The sequence below is a fragment of the Nycticebus coucang genome, chromosome 1, assembly GCF_027406575.1.
Source record: "Nycticebus coucang isolate mNycCou1 chromosome 1, mNycCou1.pri, whole genome shotgun sequence".
In the NCBI taxonomy this organism is placed as follows: Eukaryota; Metazoa; Chordata; class Mammalia; order Primates; family Lorisidae; genus Nycticebus; species Nycticebus coucang.
Window position 1 is genome coordinate 82,588,949 of NC_069780.1, and position 18,839 is coordinate 82,607,787.

The window sequence follows — 18,839 nt, forward strand, 5'->3', positions numbered from 1 at the left end:
ATTTGTTTTTGCAAGCTCATCCTCTCAACGTATCCTAACGCCATGCCAAACACTATGTTGGAATTAAATCATTCAATGTAAATATTTCAAACGTGACCTCTATTGATTTATTTGATGTTGTTACTTCAGTTATAAAAACAGAACTTGTCAAGTCATATAATTCAATTTGGCAGAATGATCACTCATTTAGAAAACGGACTGTGCTCAACATAAATCCGCCCTGAAGTTTGCCAAGGTCAGTTCTGTACCAATTGAAATGAGAAACTAGCTAAGTCTAAGCAGAGTGCTGATTGGCTGGAGCAGGGCAAGCAGGGTACATAAAAGGCAGCTGCCGAACATCGGGGAGGGTCAATGCTATCCTCTGTGTAGAGTCAACCTCCATGCTTCTCAGAGAGCTCTGCCTTTCACCATGAGTAGGTGCCCATTTTTAGGAAACAATCTCGGGTGAGTATTTGCTGCTTTTTTTTAAGTGGGGTTAGACTCTTGGAAGTAACAAGTGTGAACATTTTAATCTTTGAATCTAAAGAGGATTATGGAGAAGCATGAATCCTATGTACTCAATTTTGATGTGAGGACAATTAATGACAATTAAGGTTATGGGTGGGGGAGGAAAAGCAGAAAGAGGGACGGAAGGAGGGGGGTGGGGCCTTGGTGTGTGTCACACTTTATGGGGGCAAGACATGATTGCAAGAGGGACTTTGCCTAACAATTGCAATCAATGTAACCTGGCTTATTGTACCCTCAATGAATCCCCAACAATAAAAAAAAAGAAAACTGTCACCTTTATTCCCTTATTTAATAATCTGCTCTAAACAAAATTAGCAACAAGGGAATTTTAATCACCCATATTATTAGTTCACTGTGTTTTCTACAGTTCAATTATTTTTCCTTTTTACTTACTAAATCTGCAGATACGCTTTTCAAAAACTACCTGTAGAAGGCAGTGAAGAAGACACATCACAAGGAGGTGTGAACAGAGCCAGCAAAGGGGGGCTTATCTACGGGAACTACCTGCATGTAAGTGACACTGTCCTGACCTGGGTTAGCTTCCATTGTCAGGCACTAAATTCTGCAAAGTGACTTTTCTATGTTTTTGATTTTACAAATTATTTTTCCCTCAGTCACCAATAGTTTTCTGGACCTAAGACTATCTCTATTCATAAAAATTAATATTTTTCCAAGTTTTCATAGAGTAATTCAAGAGACTCATGGGAGAAAACTCACCTCTCCAGCTTTGGTACAACGTAAGCAGAGAGCCAGGATCCCGGCAGAAGAATGTAAATGAGAGGATACACTGCAGATAGCTGCAGGAATTGCACAACTCGTATAAATAAGACACAGTCAATAAATAAATCCCACCCTCGATCACTGAAAATGCATCTTAAAGAAATTTCTATTTTAAATCTCTTACCATAAAGTAGAATGTTAGAGGCACAATGAAAAATTTCTTGAAATAATTAGTAAGTAAAAGAGGGCTGTTAATAAATGGTGTACATTGAGAGAATTGTAGGGTAAGTTTCAACTTGTTTTTCTTTCTTTCTTTTTAAGAATCCAAATAATTAGAGACCTTGATCTTGTCATAAATGGGCTAATAGGGATGAACTGATAAAGAAGGTCGAGATGTTCTGAGAATAGGCTCTTAAGGGAAATAAAAGAATGGCAGATGTCAGCTCAACAAGTTTTCAAAATTTCATCAGATTATTTATTTAGTGGTAAAGGATAAGACCTCTCAAAGAGTGTAATAGTATTTTTTATGATAAAATCATACCAGATAAAAATTTCCAGAGAAGAAAAAAAAAAAAAACTTTCTAGAGAAGAATAAAAATCCTAAATTCCACTCTGTCCTTAGGATGAGATTCATCTATCATTTAAAAGAAAATTGGTCTCTGAGAAGTTAAAATTTGTGGGAAAATTTCCATGATTTTATTCTACTTCTTATTAAAGTTGATAAAAGCCAAGTTCTGCAATTTCAAATCAGTCTTTTTATTTTTTCATTTAAAGTTGGAAAAAATTTTGAATGCACAAGAACTTCAAAGTGAAATAAAAGGAAATAAAATCCATGATGAACATCTTTTTATCGTAACTCATCAAGGTGAGTTGCACAAAGGGTTGGCCAATAAATCTTCCCCAGACATTTCTCATCAGTCATGAGGGAAGTTACAGTATTTTAGCTCTAAAATATGAACAGCTCAAGGAATCACTTCTGTTGGAAATGCCTGAGAATGTTTCATTGCCAAATTCTTACAGGACTCAGTCACAGTATTCTTAATGCTGCTTCCTTGCTCAGTGGGTCAAGTAGGACTTCAGTTTTGTCCCTAACTCCAATGGGACTTTTCATCTCTCAGAGTTTCACAAAAAATCTACAAATGAAGACATTACTATTTCTCAACTTGAAACATTAAAAAACTACAGAGGGTGTCAAAAATTGTACACACATTTTAAGAAAGGAAAACATTGTATTAAAAGTGTAATACTCACTATAAATAGTATACTGATAACAAAAAATAATAAGTCACATTTGACCTCTGTGATTGCAAGAGCTGCTCAGAGTGGTAACATAGTAACCATCAGTGTGGAGACATTTCTGATGGTGGAGAACAAAAAGTTATACATAGATAAACTTCTCTGAAAATGTGTATACATTTTTTTGGCACCACCAGTTTTTAACAAATACATCATTCAAACTTACTGTGAATGTAAATAAGCCTATAAAAATCTGGTACTAAACAAAAATATAACCTTTTTTTTGGTCTAAAATGTATGTTTATCCTTTCCAGATTTCTAACCTCTGGACAATGGATTTTAGCTTAAAAGTCCATCATGTTAGAAGTTTAGAAGGTCTCTGAACTCTAAAATTATGTGAAAATGTTCATGAACATGTATCATAAAGAGGTCTGTGACCCCACGTTATTAACATTTACCCTAAGCCTGTCAGTGCCATATTCTATCCTCTGAATGAATAGGTCCCAATCACCTGTGCTGGTCCATGCACCCCATTGAGATGCTTCCCTTCCCTATTCATTCTTTGTTTTCTTTCCTCAAACGGGTGCTTGCCTCACTGACTGGCTAAAATCATGAACTCCTTTGAGGAAAGAAATTAAGATAAACAACAATTGGCTTTAATGTGTTACTTCTGCTTTTATGCTTGCATTTTTATTGGTGGCTTATACCAAGGCAAAATCAATAGGACAGGAATAATGGCAACATAGCACACGTGAGGAATTCAAAACCCGTCTGGAAGCCCATTTCTACCATTACAAATTGTGTGACCTTGGAGAAGATGCTTAAGTCTCAGGAGCTTCATTTCCCCATGTGGGAAATGAGGAGCATTATTATATGTTCTCTCTCAGAGAGTTCCTTGAAGATGAAATGAGACAATCTGCAATGAGCATTTATCCCAACATATAGCACATAGTCAGCCTGCAACAAATGCTAACAAGTTGTCTTTTTTTTTTTTAATTGGGATACTTTCCTTCCATCCTTCAGTTACAGCACGTAGGCAGTGAGTCCTGGGACCACCACATAAGGTTAAACCTAAAAAAAAGACATACATAAATCAAGTAACATATATTTGATTTTCCCAAATCCAAAATATTTTAGATCCCCCCTCCAAGTATTCTTAAATGTAACTTAAACTTGTAATTGGATTCCCCTAATTAATACAGAAACATAAACTTTATTCATATGATAGAACCAAATAGGGTGCACCAGAGATCTTGCTCATCTAAGGATTACTTTGGCTATTTAATTTATTTATTTACAAAATAATCACCCAGTGCTTACCTTATGCTGAACACAGTGCTAGGTACTGAGCAAAAATACATAACTATGACAAAGTTCTTAGTTTGTAGGGGCATAGAATATTGTGGGAAAGATAAGCTAATGGATTGCCATGAATAACCCAGTTGACACAGAGGATTCAGAAAGTCTTTCCATATCTGTTACAGTTCTATAAGTAAATTTTAAGATTTTGAATCACAGGCTTCCACTTGTAGTTGAATAGTTTTTTTACTTTTTCCCAAATGAGTTAACTAAAATTAAGAAAAATTAGGGTTTTTGGTGCAATTGACAATGTCAGTAACTTTAGATGGCCTGATTCCATCTGTTTTTTTTTTCCCAGCATGTCACAGTATATCACTTTTATTTAATGCCAATTATATTTTTTTGGTGGCCCCTTAGGAAAGGGGAAAACAAATTCACAGTGAAGGGCCTTGCTTAAATCCTTCAATAGAAATGCTTTGGCAGAATTCAGGTTTAAACACATGGATCAAATGGAGATTCTATTTTTTTTTTTTTTTTTTTGTAGAGACAGAGTCTCACTTTATGGCCCTCGGTAGAGTGCCGTGGCCTCACACAGCTCACAGCAACCTCCAACTCCTGGGCTTAAGTGATTCTCTTGCCTCAGCCTCCCGAGTAGCTGGGACTACAGGCGCCCGCCACAATGCCCAGCTATTTTTTTGGTTGCAGTTTGGCCGGAGTCGGGTTTGAACCTGCCACCCTCGGTATATGGGGCCGGCGCCTTACCGACTGAGCCACAGGCACCACCCCAAATGGAGATTCTGAAAGAAGGCATGCTGGGTAATGATGGGTCAAGTTGTCCCTGGGAATTAGCTGTGAGGTGAATAGGATGCTTTCCTGTTATCATTCCACCATGAACATCTGGTTAGATTTTTCACAAATCAAAGAAATAAAACACTGCTTTTTAAGTAAGTTAGCTTTAAATTTTCAAGATCTTAAGATCCTACAGGTGTTCATTTAAGTTAGCAAATAGTCATTTCTCAGGTTATAGTTGAAGTTAAGTATCACTTCTGCTTGCCAACATACCTCCAACTTTCATGTAGAAAGTTAGTATTAGGTTATGTGCTGTATCCTAAAAGACCTAAAAGGTATGTTTGTTGAGAGAAATCAATGTAAAAATAATGTATGCAAAGCATGTAGGTAATGTGCCTGGCATATTAGAATATTTGCTACAAGAGGGCTATTGTAACTTTCACACTGATACTCATTTCTAGCATAAGATGGAGTCCTATTTACATTTACTGATTTTGGAGTTATATCTTCGTTTCTCTTTCAGTATGTTAACCATGTCTTTAATGCAATGATGGACAAAGAGGCTTGAATAACTTTTCAATCAACAATGGTTTTCTTATTGCAGCTTATGAACTCTGGTTTAAGCAAATCCTCTGGGAATTGGATTCTGTTCGAGAGATCTTTCAGAATGGCCACGTAAGTTAGATCACAATACTAGTTTTATATAGATTACTTGGAACATATGATTAATGAGGAAAAAAAATGTAACACCAAATGGTAGGCTTATTACTTAATAATGAAACAAATAAACATTTCCCGAGTGACAGGAGTTCAGTCATGTTGTCCCAGTGCCATTGCTACTCCAGAACTCCACGTGGCTTTAAGATCCCTTTAAAATTTCAGTTTCAAGGCCTTTGTGTAAACTCATTTTTTTTTCCTCCCCCAAAGGAAGGTGTTCTAAATCATATTAATAGTAGATTAACAGACTAGAGATTCTTTAATTAATAGGTACTGGAATTGTATTTCTAATAAATTTTAGTTATGGGAAAATAGGAGCAATAATGAGGAAGGTAAAAGGGTAGGAGAAGGAGGCAGTAGGCAAAGCGTAGAGGGAGGAGGGAAAAGAGGAAGATAAGGACGAGTGTGGGGGAGGAAAGGACGAGAGGGCTGAGAGGTAAGAGAGGGGACAGCAGAGCTTCAGGTGACAGTGGAAGTCCACCTGCCCTTCTCCATTCCCCATCCGGCTTTGTCTTCCCAGGCCCTCTGAGATCCCCCTCCTGTCCTCCCCTCCAAGCCCTTCTCCAAGAGGGGCTGGGAAGGAGCACACACAGATGGACAGACTCTTCTCATGCCTGTGAACACATTCCCCGAGTTTGTTAGTGGCAACTTTGGTTCCCTGTAGAGAGCAAATTTATCCAGGTGTTGCTTAATCCTCACCCAGAAGTTTCCAATGCTACCTTGACCTTCTTCTTTGAAGCAAAACTAAAAGAGAAAATTATTTTGAAATCAGTGGGGGTTGTGTTCCACAATTTACTTCTACCTTGCGACTATATCATTTTCTATTTTTAAAAGATGAAAAATAATGCTGGTTTTGCAGATGTTCCTTTCACACAATTCAGAATTGTCATTAGTCCAACATGTACTTACAGCAAATTTTAGTTCCAATGATCCTCTTTAAAAGAGATGAAGTTAATGAGAAGGCAGTGCCATTTGTCTACTTGTAACTTCTAGAAATTAAATTGGTTAATCAGTGTTTTATTTCTTAACCATCAGGTCAGGGATGAAAGGAACATGCTTAAGGTTGTTACTCGGATGCACCGAGTGACAGTGATCCTTAAACTGCTGGTGCAGCAATTTTCCGTTCTAGAGACGATGACAGCCTTGGACTTCAATGACTTCAGGTGTGCACTTACAACATTTTAAAAATGTGGTGGGGCTTGCCTTTTCATTCTGGTGGAGTAAAAGGAGAATGTGTGTGTTGTGTGACATGAGGAGTCTGTCCTGGTATCACTGTTGCCGTATATACTTGGGATCTTCATACACAAAGCACTTGAGAAGTTACTAAAAATGCCTCATCACCCATTTTGACATAACATGACCCCTTAATCTTATTCATCATTGTGTGCCATGCTTTTCTCCAAAATGGATTTTGGTCAACTTAGCAAAATGGCTAAAATAGCTAATAAATCACATGTAATTAAATTAAAAAAATTAAAAAATAAAAATAAAAAGTGAGCTATATATAGAAGCATGCAAGTAAAAATGTCAGTATAATTTATGGATTCGACCATAAATTTTACCTTTGAATTTCTCTATATATCTGGAATATATTTAATATATATACATACAACACACATTTGGCTTTGTCCATGAATATTGTGCGTGTATTTATTAATTTATTACCCAAGTTTAGAAGAAATTTTCCTAATTCTGTCAGTGTATGATATCACAAGCAATGTCTTGAACATGTTTGAGAATCAGTGGAAAAGTGGTAGAATTCCTTCGTGGTGAATTTTAGAAGTTACTGCCTTAGCACCAGTCAGGTGAAAGACATTTACCACAATGGAACATGTGGGTAACGTTTTTCTTTTCTTTTTTTTTTTTTCTTGCTTGCCTATTTTGTGACAGACAACCTCCTATTCATCTCACTTGTATTACTTCGCAGGTACTCCTAATAACACAGGGTAATGAGATTAATAATGCCCAAGAATGCAAATAATAGGAGGGATTAAGTAATATTTATAAAATATCTTTATAGCACTGTGGAATAAAAAAACATTTCCCAACTTGCAACTGCCTTTATCTTAGGAATAAAATAAGTACACCTACACCCTTGTGATTACACGTATGTATATCCATATACCCCCAGGCATATATATATATATATGTATATGTGCTATTAGTTCAATGTGATTATGACCAAGTTGTCTAATATATAAAATGATATATATTAAAAATGTATATGGAATTTCACAACTATACACTTTCCAAATTTAACATTGTTTTTTTAAATAGCTCATTTTCCTGATTTCAATGATAGCCAAATCATAGGTCTGATTTGAAGCAGTTGTGTGTCTGTTGTCACTAACTGGAAGAGTAGAACTCATAAGTCCTTGCAATAGAGAAAAGCATTGAATTCCTGTACAATGTCAACTCATCTCTTCCTTCCTCTTCTATCGCCTGCCTCTCTTCATTATCAGAGAGTACTTATCTCCAGCATCAGGCTTCCAGAGTTTGCAGTTCCGACTACTAGAGAACAAAATAGGTGTTCTTCAGAGCTTGAGAGTCCCTTACAATAGAAGACATTATCGGGATAACTTCAAAGGCGACGATAACGAACTGCTACTTAAGTCGGAGCAGGAAAAAACACTTCTGCAGCTAGTGGAGGTGTGTGCTCACATTCAACTCCTACAGTCTAACTCAGATTTAAAACTCCTGTCAAACTTCAGTTACATTCATCAGAAATAAGTGCAGGAAGAATTTATAAAAAGGCTTAAATTTGTAAATTCAACTTATTAAATAAAATAGTGAAAATATCAAGAACCCTCTTAATGATTTCAGCAATATTTATATAATCAATTGTGGGCTAATATTCAATAACCTCATCAATCTCAAACAGTCTTTTCAACATCTTTACTAAACAATGCTTAATTAGCTAATTTTTAGACTGACTGTGGTTCATTATTCGATGAGTTTTATTACTTTAACAGTTTCCTGTAATTGAAAATTTCCACTTATCATTTTTCTTAATTAAACTAAATTACTAAGAATATGCTCTTCAGATTTTTTTCTTTCATATCCAAATTCCCTAAGGTCTATATGTAGACTTCAGGAGTGATTAATTTGTTTCTTCACAAGTAAATTATTATAGATTTCATTGTCTTGGTTTCCTTGTCAAAGCCTTTTTCTTTGCAAATTAAACTTTTCTTTTGTTGAATTATACTCTGCTCATTAATCCCTGGGTATTTCAAATGTGGATTTAAATTAATTTCTTATATATAATGTCACATAATGGTTTGTAAATATGAGGAAAGAAATTGTAGTAAAGCTAATTTCAAAACTAAGTACAGGTTATATGAGAACCCACACAGGTGTATGAATTCTGTTTTATTTCTAGGTTAGAATGACTTATAAAATTTTCAAATAATTGCATGGGTTAATTAATTTCAAAGTTTCTAAGTATATAATGCTCCTCAATTTATAAGAGAGCATCTTATATGTTACACGTAAGATGTGTCATAATTTCTTCAGCTCATAAAACATAAAGTATTTTGAAAATGCAAGTAATACATTCATAGTTATTCACAAAATAATTGGGATTTATGTAATCTAATATTTCTTAAGAAATAAAAAATAAACATTATATAATAATGACTGCCATAAATATTAGGAAAATGAAATATGTTGATTACTATTAGAGAAAGAAAAAAATTCTTATTTCAAGATTTTTTATATTATTTGTAATGTATTTACTATATTTGAAAGTTTACCATGTAGTTACTTTACAACCTAATGTTTACTTAAGGCATGGCTGGAAAGAACACCAGGTTTAGAACTGCATGGATTTAACTTCTGGGGAAAGTTTGAAAAAAATATCGCAAAAGGCCTGGAAGAGGATTTCATAAGGATTCAGGTACATAGATGCCTTAATTTAATACAAGTTTACCACAGAAGAAATTTTAAAATTTTTATTTTAACAATTTATTGCTTTTTCCCTAATCTTCCATTTTCTCTACATTCTTTATGTTTAACAATTGTATTATTTTACATGTATTACATGATTAATTCTACATTCTTTAGGGGCAATTACAATTATACTAAAATAAGGTTTTCATTGAAAATAAGCTTTTTGTCTATGATAAATAGCTGAGATTAATAGACATTCTCATTTCTATTGAAAATTCCATATTATAGCATACACAGGACCAATTAACCAAATATATTTAGCCAGATAACTTTCCTTTTGCTCTTGCATATTTGTTGGATCCTTTGTATTGGCTAATTTCCCTCAGGTTATAGGTCTCATCCTCTCTTTGTGAGGAAATTTCTTGAAAGAGTTGTTTTCATTCTCTGTCTCAGAGGATGTATCAGGTAGTGTTTAAAGCATGGACTTTGAAGTTACACTACTTGGGTTCAGATTCCAACTGTATGATGGTAAACAAGTTACTTAGCCTCTCCTTAACTCACTGTCATCAGTGGTAACATAGAAAAATAAGAGTGCTTATCTCCTAGGATGGTCATAAACATGAAAAAAAAATGAATATTTGTAAAGCATTTAGAACAATTATTTATCGCCCATCTAATCCTCAACTTACCCCCTCAACCTTGTCTTCACCATTGTTCACAGACAGCCTCCATATACATAAATCCAATGTCCACATTTTAATCTTATTTTTACTTGTCTTCCCAGCAGCATTCAATACTAGTGACTTCTACCTACTCTTTGCTAACATTCTTCCCCCTAGGATTTGGAATCCACCATTACGTCTGCATCTAATTTTCCGGTCCTTATTTCTCTTTCTCTTTTACCAGCTCCTATTTTTCTCCTTACACCTGTAAGTGGTGGGGTTTCACAATGCCTTGACTTCGATCCTTCCTGTTCTATCTATCTATGATGATGTCATTTATACTTACTGCTTCAGCATCTACTTAATCTTCAATAATTCTCAAACATTGGTCTCTGGTTTAGCTATCCTCTTAGATTTTAGACCATACATTTAACAACTTAGTTAGAATTTCTTCCTGGTCCTCCTCAAAACATACCAATATGTAGCAAAACCAAACTTACAAAATTTCCCCTTCTGTCCACTCTTGTACCAAAATGGTGTTCAGTTAAAGGAGTTTTTCTCCTATAAGCCACTTAGTTTGTTAAGTCAAGTCAGAAACCTATCAGTGACCCTGGGACCTTCCTCTTTCTTGACCACTTTCTTCAAGTTATCATTACATCCTACCTGTTTGACTTTCTAAATAGCTCTCAAGTATCTCCCTTTTAATCTACTACTACCTTTCAAGTAAAAACTTTTATTGTTTTTCACCTGGACTAAAGTAATAGCCTCTGACCTGTCCTACTCTCTCTGCAATACAGCTCTGCTCAAATTTATTCTCCAGACTCCGGTCTGGGTAATTTTTTCAAAATGCAAGTCTGATCTCATCTCTCTTTTGCTTAAAGCCTTTTGATGGAATCCCATTGCTTTTAGAATTAAGATAAAAACCTTAACATGTACTGTAAGGCCTTTCATGATCTCAAATGGTCCAACCACAGTAAGTTTCTTTTATTATTGAGTTCAGTTCTTTGCATTTTTCACCCAGGAGTCCTTTTTATATGTTCTCTCTGGACTTAGAATGTCCTTCTCCAGGTAACTCCTTACCATTTTTCAGATCATGGCTCAAGAAAAATTTCTTCTTCTTTTTTTTTATTAATTCATTTTTACATATATCATAAATACATTTATGCCATTATGGGATTCTATGTGTTGATTATTTGTACAAATTGGAGTATTTACACCCTACTAATCAACATAGCTTTCACCTCATTTACCCAATTACAGCCTTAAGACATTCGTGTTCTACACCTGATAGATCCAATTTGTACTTGCATTGTGCTCCATAGGTGTGATCCCCTTACTAACCCTCCCTCTATCAACCCACTTCCCTCCCCTCCCCGTTCCCTCCCCTTCCCTCCTTCCTCCTAGGCTATAGTTGTGTTTCATTCTTCATATGCAAGTGTGAGTGATTCTAAATTGGCTTCACAGTGGTACTGAGTACATTGGATAATTGTTTTTCCATTCCTCAGATACTTTACTAAGAACAATATTTTCCATAATACTATGCAGCATTAAAGAAAAACTTCTTTAGGAAGGTCTTTTCTAACCTCCTTACTACTGGAAATTCTTATGGCATCAACCTATTCCTCTTTTGCATTCTCCATGGTTGCAATTTACTGCTTGAGTGATTATTTGTTCAATGTCTTAATTTGCTCTTGATTTTATCTCTATCACCTTATCATGACACTTATTGAAATAACATAAGTAATATGTGTATAGGTTCTTACTACACAGAGTGATTATTCTGATGAATTGAAAATAATTGGGTTAATTAATTTTCTCCAGCTCAATTAATTGAGTTGTAAATAAAACATATGTGGTAAGCAGAAAAATAAGAATTTCCTTAAACCAATCAATAGCAAGTGAATAAAATATAAGAGTGAAAAATATCTGGTAAATAGTAGTTACAGAATGGAATACTGAATATAGAATTTCAGTAGAGTTAATAGTTATTCTGATTAATGACTCTTCCTAAATGGAAGTACTTTACTTCCTGTGTTAAATAATTACTGTTTAAAATTAAGCATTATTAGCCATTGATAGTTACCTCCAATTTTGTCTATTTGGGCCCATCTCTTATGATATTTATCAGAAGGATATTTGAGATTAAAAAATCATTTAAATTTCAATAAAAAGATAGAACCAGTGACTGAGTGGAAGAGTCCTCCTCATGAAATACAACTTCCTGATTGTAATATTAGATGATATGATAAACATTCCTAGTACCACTTTTTTGTAGTTTTGAGTTTAGTCTCTCATAGACAAAGGGTTCTGAAATAACAATCTACTTTTTCTCTTGGGAATATTAATTCAGTATTTTTCTTAAAGGCTAAGAAAGAATCAGAAGAAAAAGAGGAACAGATAGCTGAGTTTCAGAAACAAAAAGAGGTGCTACTGTCCTTATTTGATGAGAAGCGTCATGACCATCTCCTTAGTAAAGGTAGATATTTTTCTTCTAAGGATTCTATTTCTGGAACACAGGCATATAGGTCAAAATATAATTTTATGAGACTACCAAAACTTACTTGGAGGAAATCGAGTGAAAATTGATATTCTCCTCATAGAAACAAGAATTAGGTAAATTGTGTCTGTGATAACCCTATATTAACAAGTTTCTGTGCCTAGATTATTTCAAATACATTAGAAAAGAACTTTCATAGATAGTATGTGTCAGATATGAGGATATCAAGATCAATTGGATATAGTTTTTCAAATGGTTCACAGCTTAAAAGGTACAGAAATGAAGACAAATCATTTCTATTGTAAATACTCTGGTAGAGGTAGGAAAAGGAAGAAATAACTACTGTGATAGCAAGAGCAGCTTGGCAGAGAAAATATTTCCTAAACAGACCAGGAAAAGCACACGTTTGGACTTCCAACACAACTGATACTTGAGCTGATGCCTGAAAGTAATTGACCAGTAAATTCAACATCTTCATTACTAGACTTTTGTGTTCATTTTGACTTAGAACTTTTAATAAAAAGTATCTCAAAGCCTTTTTAGAAATAGGCAGAATAAAATAAACATTAATTTTTATAATAAAGTACAAAGCATACAGAATATGAAATTTATATTAAATTCTATATGCTTACATGTTGTTAGGGTCAGTTTTCTAAAAACAAGCAAACCAACAAAGAAAAAGCTCAGTAAAAAATATTAAAAATCTTGTTTTCTTACAACTGAGAGAAAGTCTTTCATTAGAACACACATGTATGATTTTATATAATTATTGTGCTTTCTTTAAGCCAAGTAAACTAATTTTAAGTGAATTATAGAAAACTACTTTCAAATGACACTTAGAATCAATCTTGTTTCACTTTTTGAAAAGTGAGTTTTATTGTGGAAGTTAAGTATTTTCTAGAAATATCAGATTTTCCTAACATGACATTTAAGGATTTTGAGAATTTTAAATATATACATTTTTTGGTTTGCCTTTTAAAATCCAATGTCAAAATGATCAGTTTCCATTTTCAAGCTAAGATATAAGCAAATTAAACTAAAACTTACATCATTGTCTGAATAAACCATTTAAATGTTTAAGGTGATTCTGTTAAATTAATATAAGTCTACATTAAATTACCTATGAAAATGTGCTGTGTATTTTGCAGGTGAAAGACGGCTGTCATACAGGGCACTTCAGGGAGCACTGATGATATATTTTTACAGGTAAAAGGAAATTAGAAGAAAAGAGATGTCTATATCCAGTATAAATCTATATGTTTCTATCATTGTTTAATGCAGTAATTCAAATTTTAGAGAAAGCTTCGAAAATAAGTGAGTGAAGTTTTGCGAGCTCTTCTTATTTTATATTTCATTGTTAAACTTTTAAGTAGCAAGAGTATAACATTATCCCTGAATGAGGTTCAACACTTCCCCACGCACACAAATTAATCAAATATCTTTTTATATTAAATTCTGAAAAGTATCATGTGGTAACAAGTGTCCTAAAGGGCCAAAGTTTAGTCCATATAAGAAACTCAGTCATGAAATATGTTGTCATTAAACAATGTTATAGGGTATTCCCGTTTAATAAAATAATAAGACCCGATAAACTGTTCTACTTAATCAGCAATTTTAAGTGAGATCAACTTCACTATACAAAATGTTTAAGGTATTCCTAAATGTCTACTCATTCCTACTCCCTATATACGAAGGTTCCATCCTCATGGTTCATCAATTAAATGTGTCAGAGTAATGGATGTCCCACTACCAAAAAAGCTTCAAATCTTAGGTCTACGGGATATCTTATTTCCATGTACTTATTTAGTTTTTAAAAGCCTCTCAAACCTTTTTTTTCCAGAATAGAAGCATAAAGAAAATCTTTTAACTTTTTTCCTAAACTCAAATAAACATATGCTGGTCAGGCATGGTGTCCCAAGTAAAACATGTACTGAGAAAGTTGATGACTTTGATTTAAAAAAAAAGGAAAAGGAAAACAAATAGGAGGAAATCAACTGGAGTTTTTCTCTTTGTGTTTTAATACCTTTGTCTTGAAGTTTTTGACTTTGACTTTGGTTAGCTGGGGAGTCTTCTGAGATGGTATATGTGTCTTACTTTAATAAGAATCACTGTCAGGTGGGACTCTGGCTGGGTACTTCATGTGTATTATGTAGAATTTTCTAGACATCCTATAAACATTGCAAGCTGAGTAGTTCTATCTCCATCTTTGAGAGGAAGAAACAGAGATGAGAGAATAATCCACTGCTGTCACAAGTCCTAAGAGGCAAAGTTGACAATTATTTCCAGGGCCAACCAATGACAAAACTCGTGCTCTTCTAAAACACTAGCTTTACTTGAACAGATATCTTATTATTATTTTTCATTTAGAGAAGAGCCTAGATTCCAGGTCCCCTTCCAGCTGCTGACTTCTCTTATGGACATAGACACTCTCATGACCAAATGGAGATGTAAGTCCCTCCCTTGTGCCCCCACAGTGCTTCTCCCCCATCCTGTCTCTTTACCCTTTTTCTTCTTCCGTGTGCCCTTCTTCCTCCTCCCTCCTTTCCTTCCTCCTCTGTGGGTGGGTGGGTTATTTGCTACAAATCCGCTCAGGAATCATCCTCTGCCAGGCCCTGTACTTAGGGCCCACAGTAATTTGGGGACTCGTGAAAATGCTTTATTTTATAATCTGAAGGAAAAAAGAATACTCTTTAGTTCAGTGGTTCTCAACCTTCCTAATGCCGTGACCCTTTAAGACAGTTCCTCATGTTGTGGTGACCCCCAAGGGAACTGTCTTAAAGGGTCATGGCATTAGGAAGGTTGAGAACTACTGCTTTAGTTCAAAGGGAATATTTTAATAGATAATCATAATAATAGAAGAGCCTCTGTAAGTTGACCACCCAAGGGACTGTTGCAAACTGGTCACCATACAGGGGTGGTCACCATAAGGAACAAGGAACTAGGTCTACCGTACTGCTATCTACATGTGGTTCATGCCTGGTCTATGAAAATTAGGAGGTGGTCAGTGTAGGGAGGTGGTCAACTGTGGAGAGTCTACTGTATATTCATCCTTATGTCAATGTAGCTTTAAAATATGATTTTAACATTTCTTTTTTAAGGAGGAATAAGGACTCATAAAGGCAAAAATGGCAGCTCATGAAAGTTTCATTGTGGTCCTGCTCTCTGCTGTGATGTTTATAGGCTAACTGCAAGGATGGATGCAGTACAATGCATGTGGCTGAGCCAGGTGGGGTGCTAGGCAACCTCAGGGTTCATCTGATTGTCACCCCTGACTCTTCCATATGGCTAAGTGATAAGGTGTCAACCTTTTCTCAGAAGCAATAATCATTACCAACCCCTTGCTTTTAGAACATCGTGAACTAATGGCAAAAAAAATCCATGCAGTAAATTTGTGTGTTTGCCTAGATAACCATGTGTGCATGGTGCACAGAATGCTGGGCAGCAAAGCTGGCACTGGTGGCTCCTCAGGCTATCATTATCTGCGCTCAACCGTGAGGTAGGTGGGGGAAATTCTCCTTCCTCTTGGAGGTAGGGACCAAGTCTTTGTTTCTCCATGCACACGGGCCTTATCTAGGAAGCACCATTGTTACTTGCTCCCGTCTGAACTGCTGATCACACATTTGCAGTTAGGTCATCATAGTCCAGGTGGATCCTTTGGAGGTAACTGTATTACATTTTTGATTGTGGAATTTCATCATTTTGATCCTGTGATGAAAAGGGATGTAGTACCAATGGCCACATGGCTTGTGAGGACACAGGGATTCAACCGTGTTTACATCCAGGCAGAAAAGTCTCCAGGTCATTCTGGCTCAAATTGTGACCAGACAAAAACACTTACTGTTAATTCCACTTGCATCTTTTTGCCAGACATGGCTAAAATAGTTTCTTGTTTCCTAATGTGATTCTGTTTTATTTCATAAAACTACTCCCACCAAATCCAGACAGTGCCCTTTTCATAGTGTTTACAAGGGAAGAGGTCAACACTTATAGAGAACTTAAAGTCCACTAAGAGAGATGTCGAAGGCATTATTTATATTCGTATTCTGTTTGATACTCACAACATTATAGACAGGTGGTAGATACATCTGGAAACTGGGAAACTGTCTTCATTGTCCTCTGGAAAAGAAGAATCAGCTTAAGAATAAATCAGATATTCACATTTAGCCCCTAAATTATTTATAGTACATTGCTTGCATCCCTCCCAGATTGGCGAGTTTCTAAAATGAACATGTTCAGATATTCATCATTTTTATACATTTTCACTTTCCTTGGGGGTAAATTCTGTAAGCATGAAACAGTCAATGACTATCTGCGCAGAGTAAGCGTACACACCAGGGGCTGGTGGGAATAATTAGCATAAACACCAGGTCTTGTCTGTTGTTATTTCTTTTAATCTTCACAAAGTCCTGACCAGAGGGAGGAATTGAAGCTTTTATTTTAGAGTTAGAAACTGACATTTAAACAACTTGTATGAAGTCCCTAGCTTGTAGGTAACAGAACCAGGATTTGAACCCGGTTTATTTGACTTCAGTGGAAAATACTTTTCTTCTATCAAACTGCAACAGTAAAAATAGTTGACTAACAAACATAAAAGCAATTTTAATATTAAAATAACTCATAGATATGTATTGTGAATCTAAGATGTCATTTCAATCCCTTCATAGTGGTTATTGGACAGCTACTTTGCAGTTGGAAAGTATTTTTCCATGACCAGCTAAAATTCTTTTGGCTTTAAATTTATTACTTTGCATGGCATCCTTTGGAAGTAAGAAATGAGAACACAGCCTTGTCTTTATGAAAGTAGCATGACAGCAAGAAGATTCTAGGTTTTAATCTGGACCACCCTGATCTGGATCAACCAAACATACATTACTGTTTTATGGGCATGAACTTTGGATATGGAATAAAAACTAGGGAATCTTAAACTAATACTATATAATACCTAACTTTATATAGACATTAGGGCCTCTGTAAGTTGACCACCCAGTGGACTGTACCTGTCCAACACATGGAGGTGGTCAACGTAAGGAACGAGGCCTGTTGTCCTGATACGTACATGTGATGCATGTCCGGCCTATGACAATCAGGTCAACTGAAGGAGGTGGTCAGTATAAGAAGGTGGTGAACTATGGATGTGCTATTGTATATAACATGTACTACATGCAATTTATATTTATAAATTTATAATTTATAATTATTTGTGAAAAATAAGAGAAATAATATTTTTAATAGAAAATTTTAAATATTTCATGTCAACAAATCTGAAACATTTTCATGCATGTGTTTTTCCAGTGACAGGTACAAAGTATTTGTAGATTTATTTAACCTTTCAACATACATGGTTCCCCGACACTGGTTGCCGAAGATGAATCCAATCATTCACAAATTCCTCTACACAGCGGAATACTGTGACAGCTCTTACTTCAGCAGTGATGACTCTGATTAAGATCATCTGCAAAGTTTTTGAAGAATATTGATTTTTATGTTTTTATTTTCTATGTACTTCCATGAATACGGAGTCTTAACCTAATAAATATATATATATATATATATATATATATACATATATATATAGTTCATCACCACGATGTTCTCAGTCAATTCTGGAAATAATTTGATTACCTCATACTTGTGATGAACAGAAGATTAAGCATCAAAGTAAGAAATAATTTAAATTGTAACATTGTACATAGGCATTTTCCTATTAAAAATTCAATTTCCTCTGATACTTACCTTACTGTAACCACTTAATATAATCATCACCTCATCGTTTCAGACTTTACAAGCTTGTAAACATCAGCTACTTCAAATATTTTGTGCCACAAAATGTGTGTAAAGACGTGTAAAGATGTATTCAAACAGAATTTTTCAAATAATAAAAATTAATCTTTTGCCTTGTGTTGTACGAGCATGGCTTCTATTTGTTAGGACTCTTTATCTGAAGCTTGCTTAGAGGGGATTTACTGCAGGATGAATAACTCACAGGATTCACAGAAGCATTGTCTAAATAGGCTTAAAAGAGAGGAGCACCCAGTTTTTTGAATACTGGACTCCTGGAACACTGTGAGGATGCTTTGTCTCATCTCTTCTCTGCAGGGGTTGCTTTATTCTTTCATGTAGTAGTAGAACAGCTCTTTCTTCAGGCTGAGGTCCAGCTTCCAACACCTTCCTACTCACAAAAGGGCAGAGCTTCTTTCCCTCCAGCTCCCAGGCCTACGGGCTGGAGACAAAGTCAACTCCAGCTCCCAGGCCTACAGGCTGGAGACAAAGCAGAACTGAGGTATGAAGAACTAAGTTCTCTCAAAGGGGAATGTTCTTTCCAGAAGGAAGGAGAGATAAACTGATTAATAAATGGTCCAATTCATTTCTAATAAGAAGTATTAGACTAAGGGTTTAGATCAAGCTTAACAGGTGATAGTTTTAATTTTCTTCATCTAGCTTAACCAGGATATAGGCAAAACTTGGGTTAAATTTCTCTTACAGGAGGGAGTAAAAAGTGTTATCAAAGTCATCTAAAATGTACA

The 18,839-nt window shown here is 35.2% G+C and overlaps 1 protein-coding gene across 1 annotated transcript; it reads left to right on the plus strand.

Annotated features, from left to right (window-relative positions):
* The first annotated feature begins 351 nt into the window (after nt 1-351).
* TDO2 (tryptophan 2,3-dioxygenase) lies at nt 352-18,519 on the plus strand. The gene is made up of 12 exons (XM_053583429.1): nt 352-444; nt 912-1,017; nt 2,002-2,092; nt 5,156-5,226; nt 6,304-6,431; nt 7,731-7,917; nt 9,056-9,163; nt 12,183-12,294; nt 13,464-13,521; nt 14,683-14,762; nt 15,721-15,811; nt 17,608-18,519. The coding sequence occupies exons 1-12, from the start codon at nt 410-412 to the stop codon at nt 17,759-17,761; spliced, it is 1,221 nt and encodes a 406-aa protein (XP_053439404.1). The 5' UTR covers nt 352-409; the 3' UTR covers nt 17,762-18,519.
* The last annotated feature ends 320 nt before the right edge of the window (nt 18,520-18,839 follow it).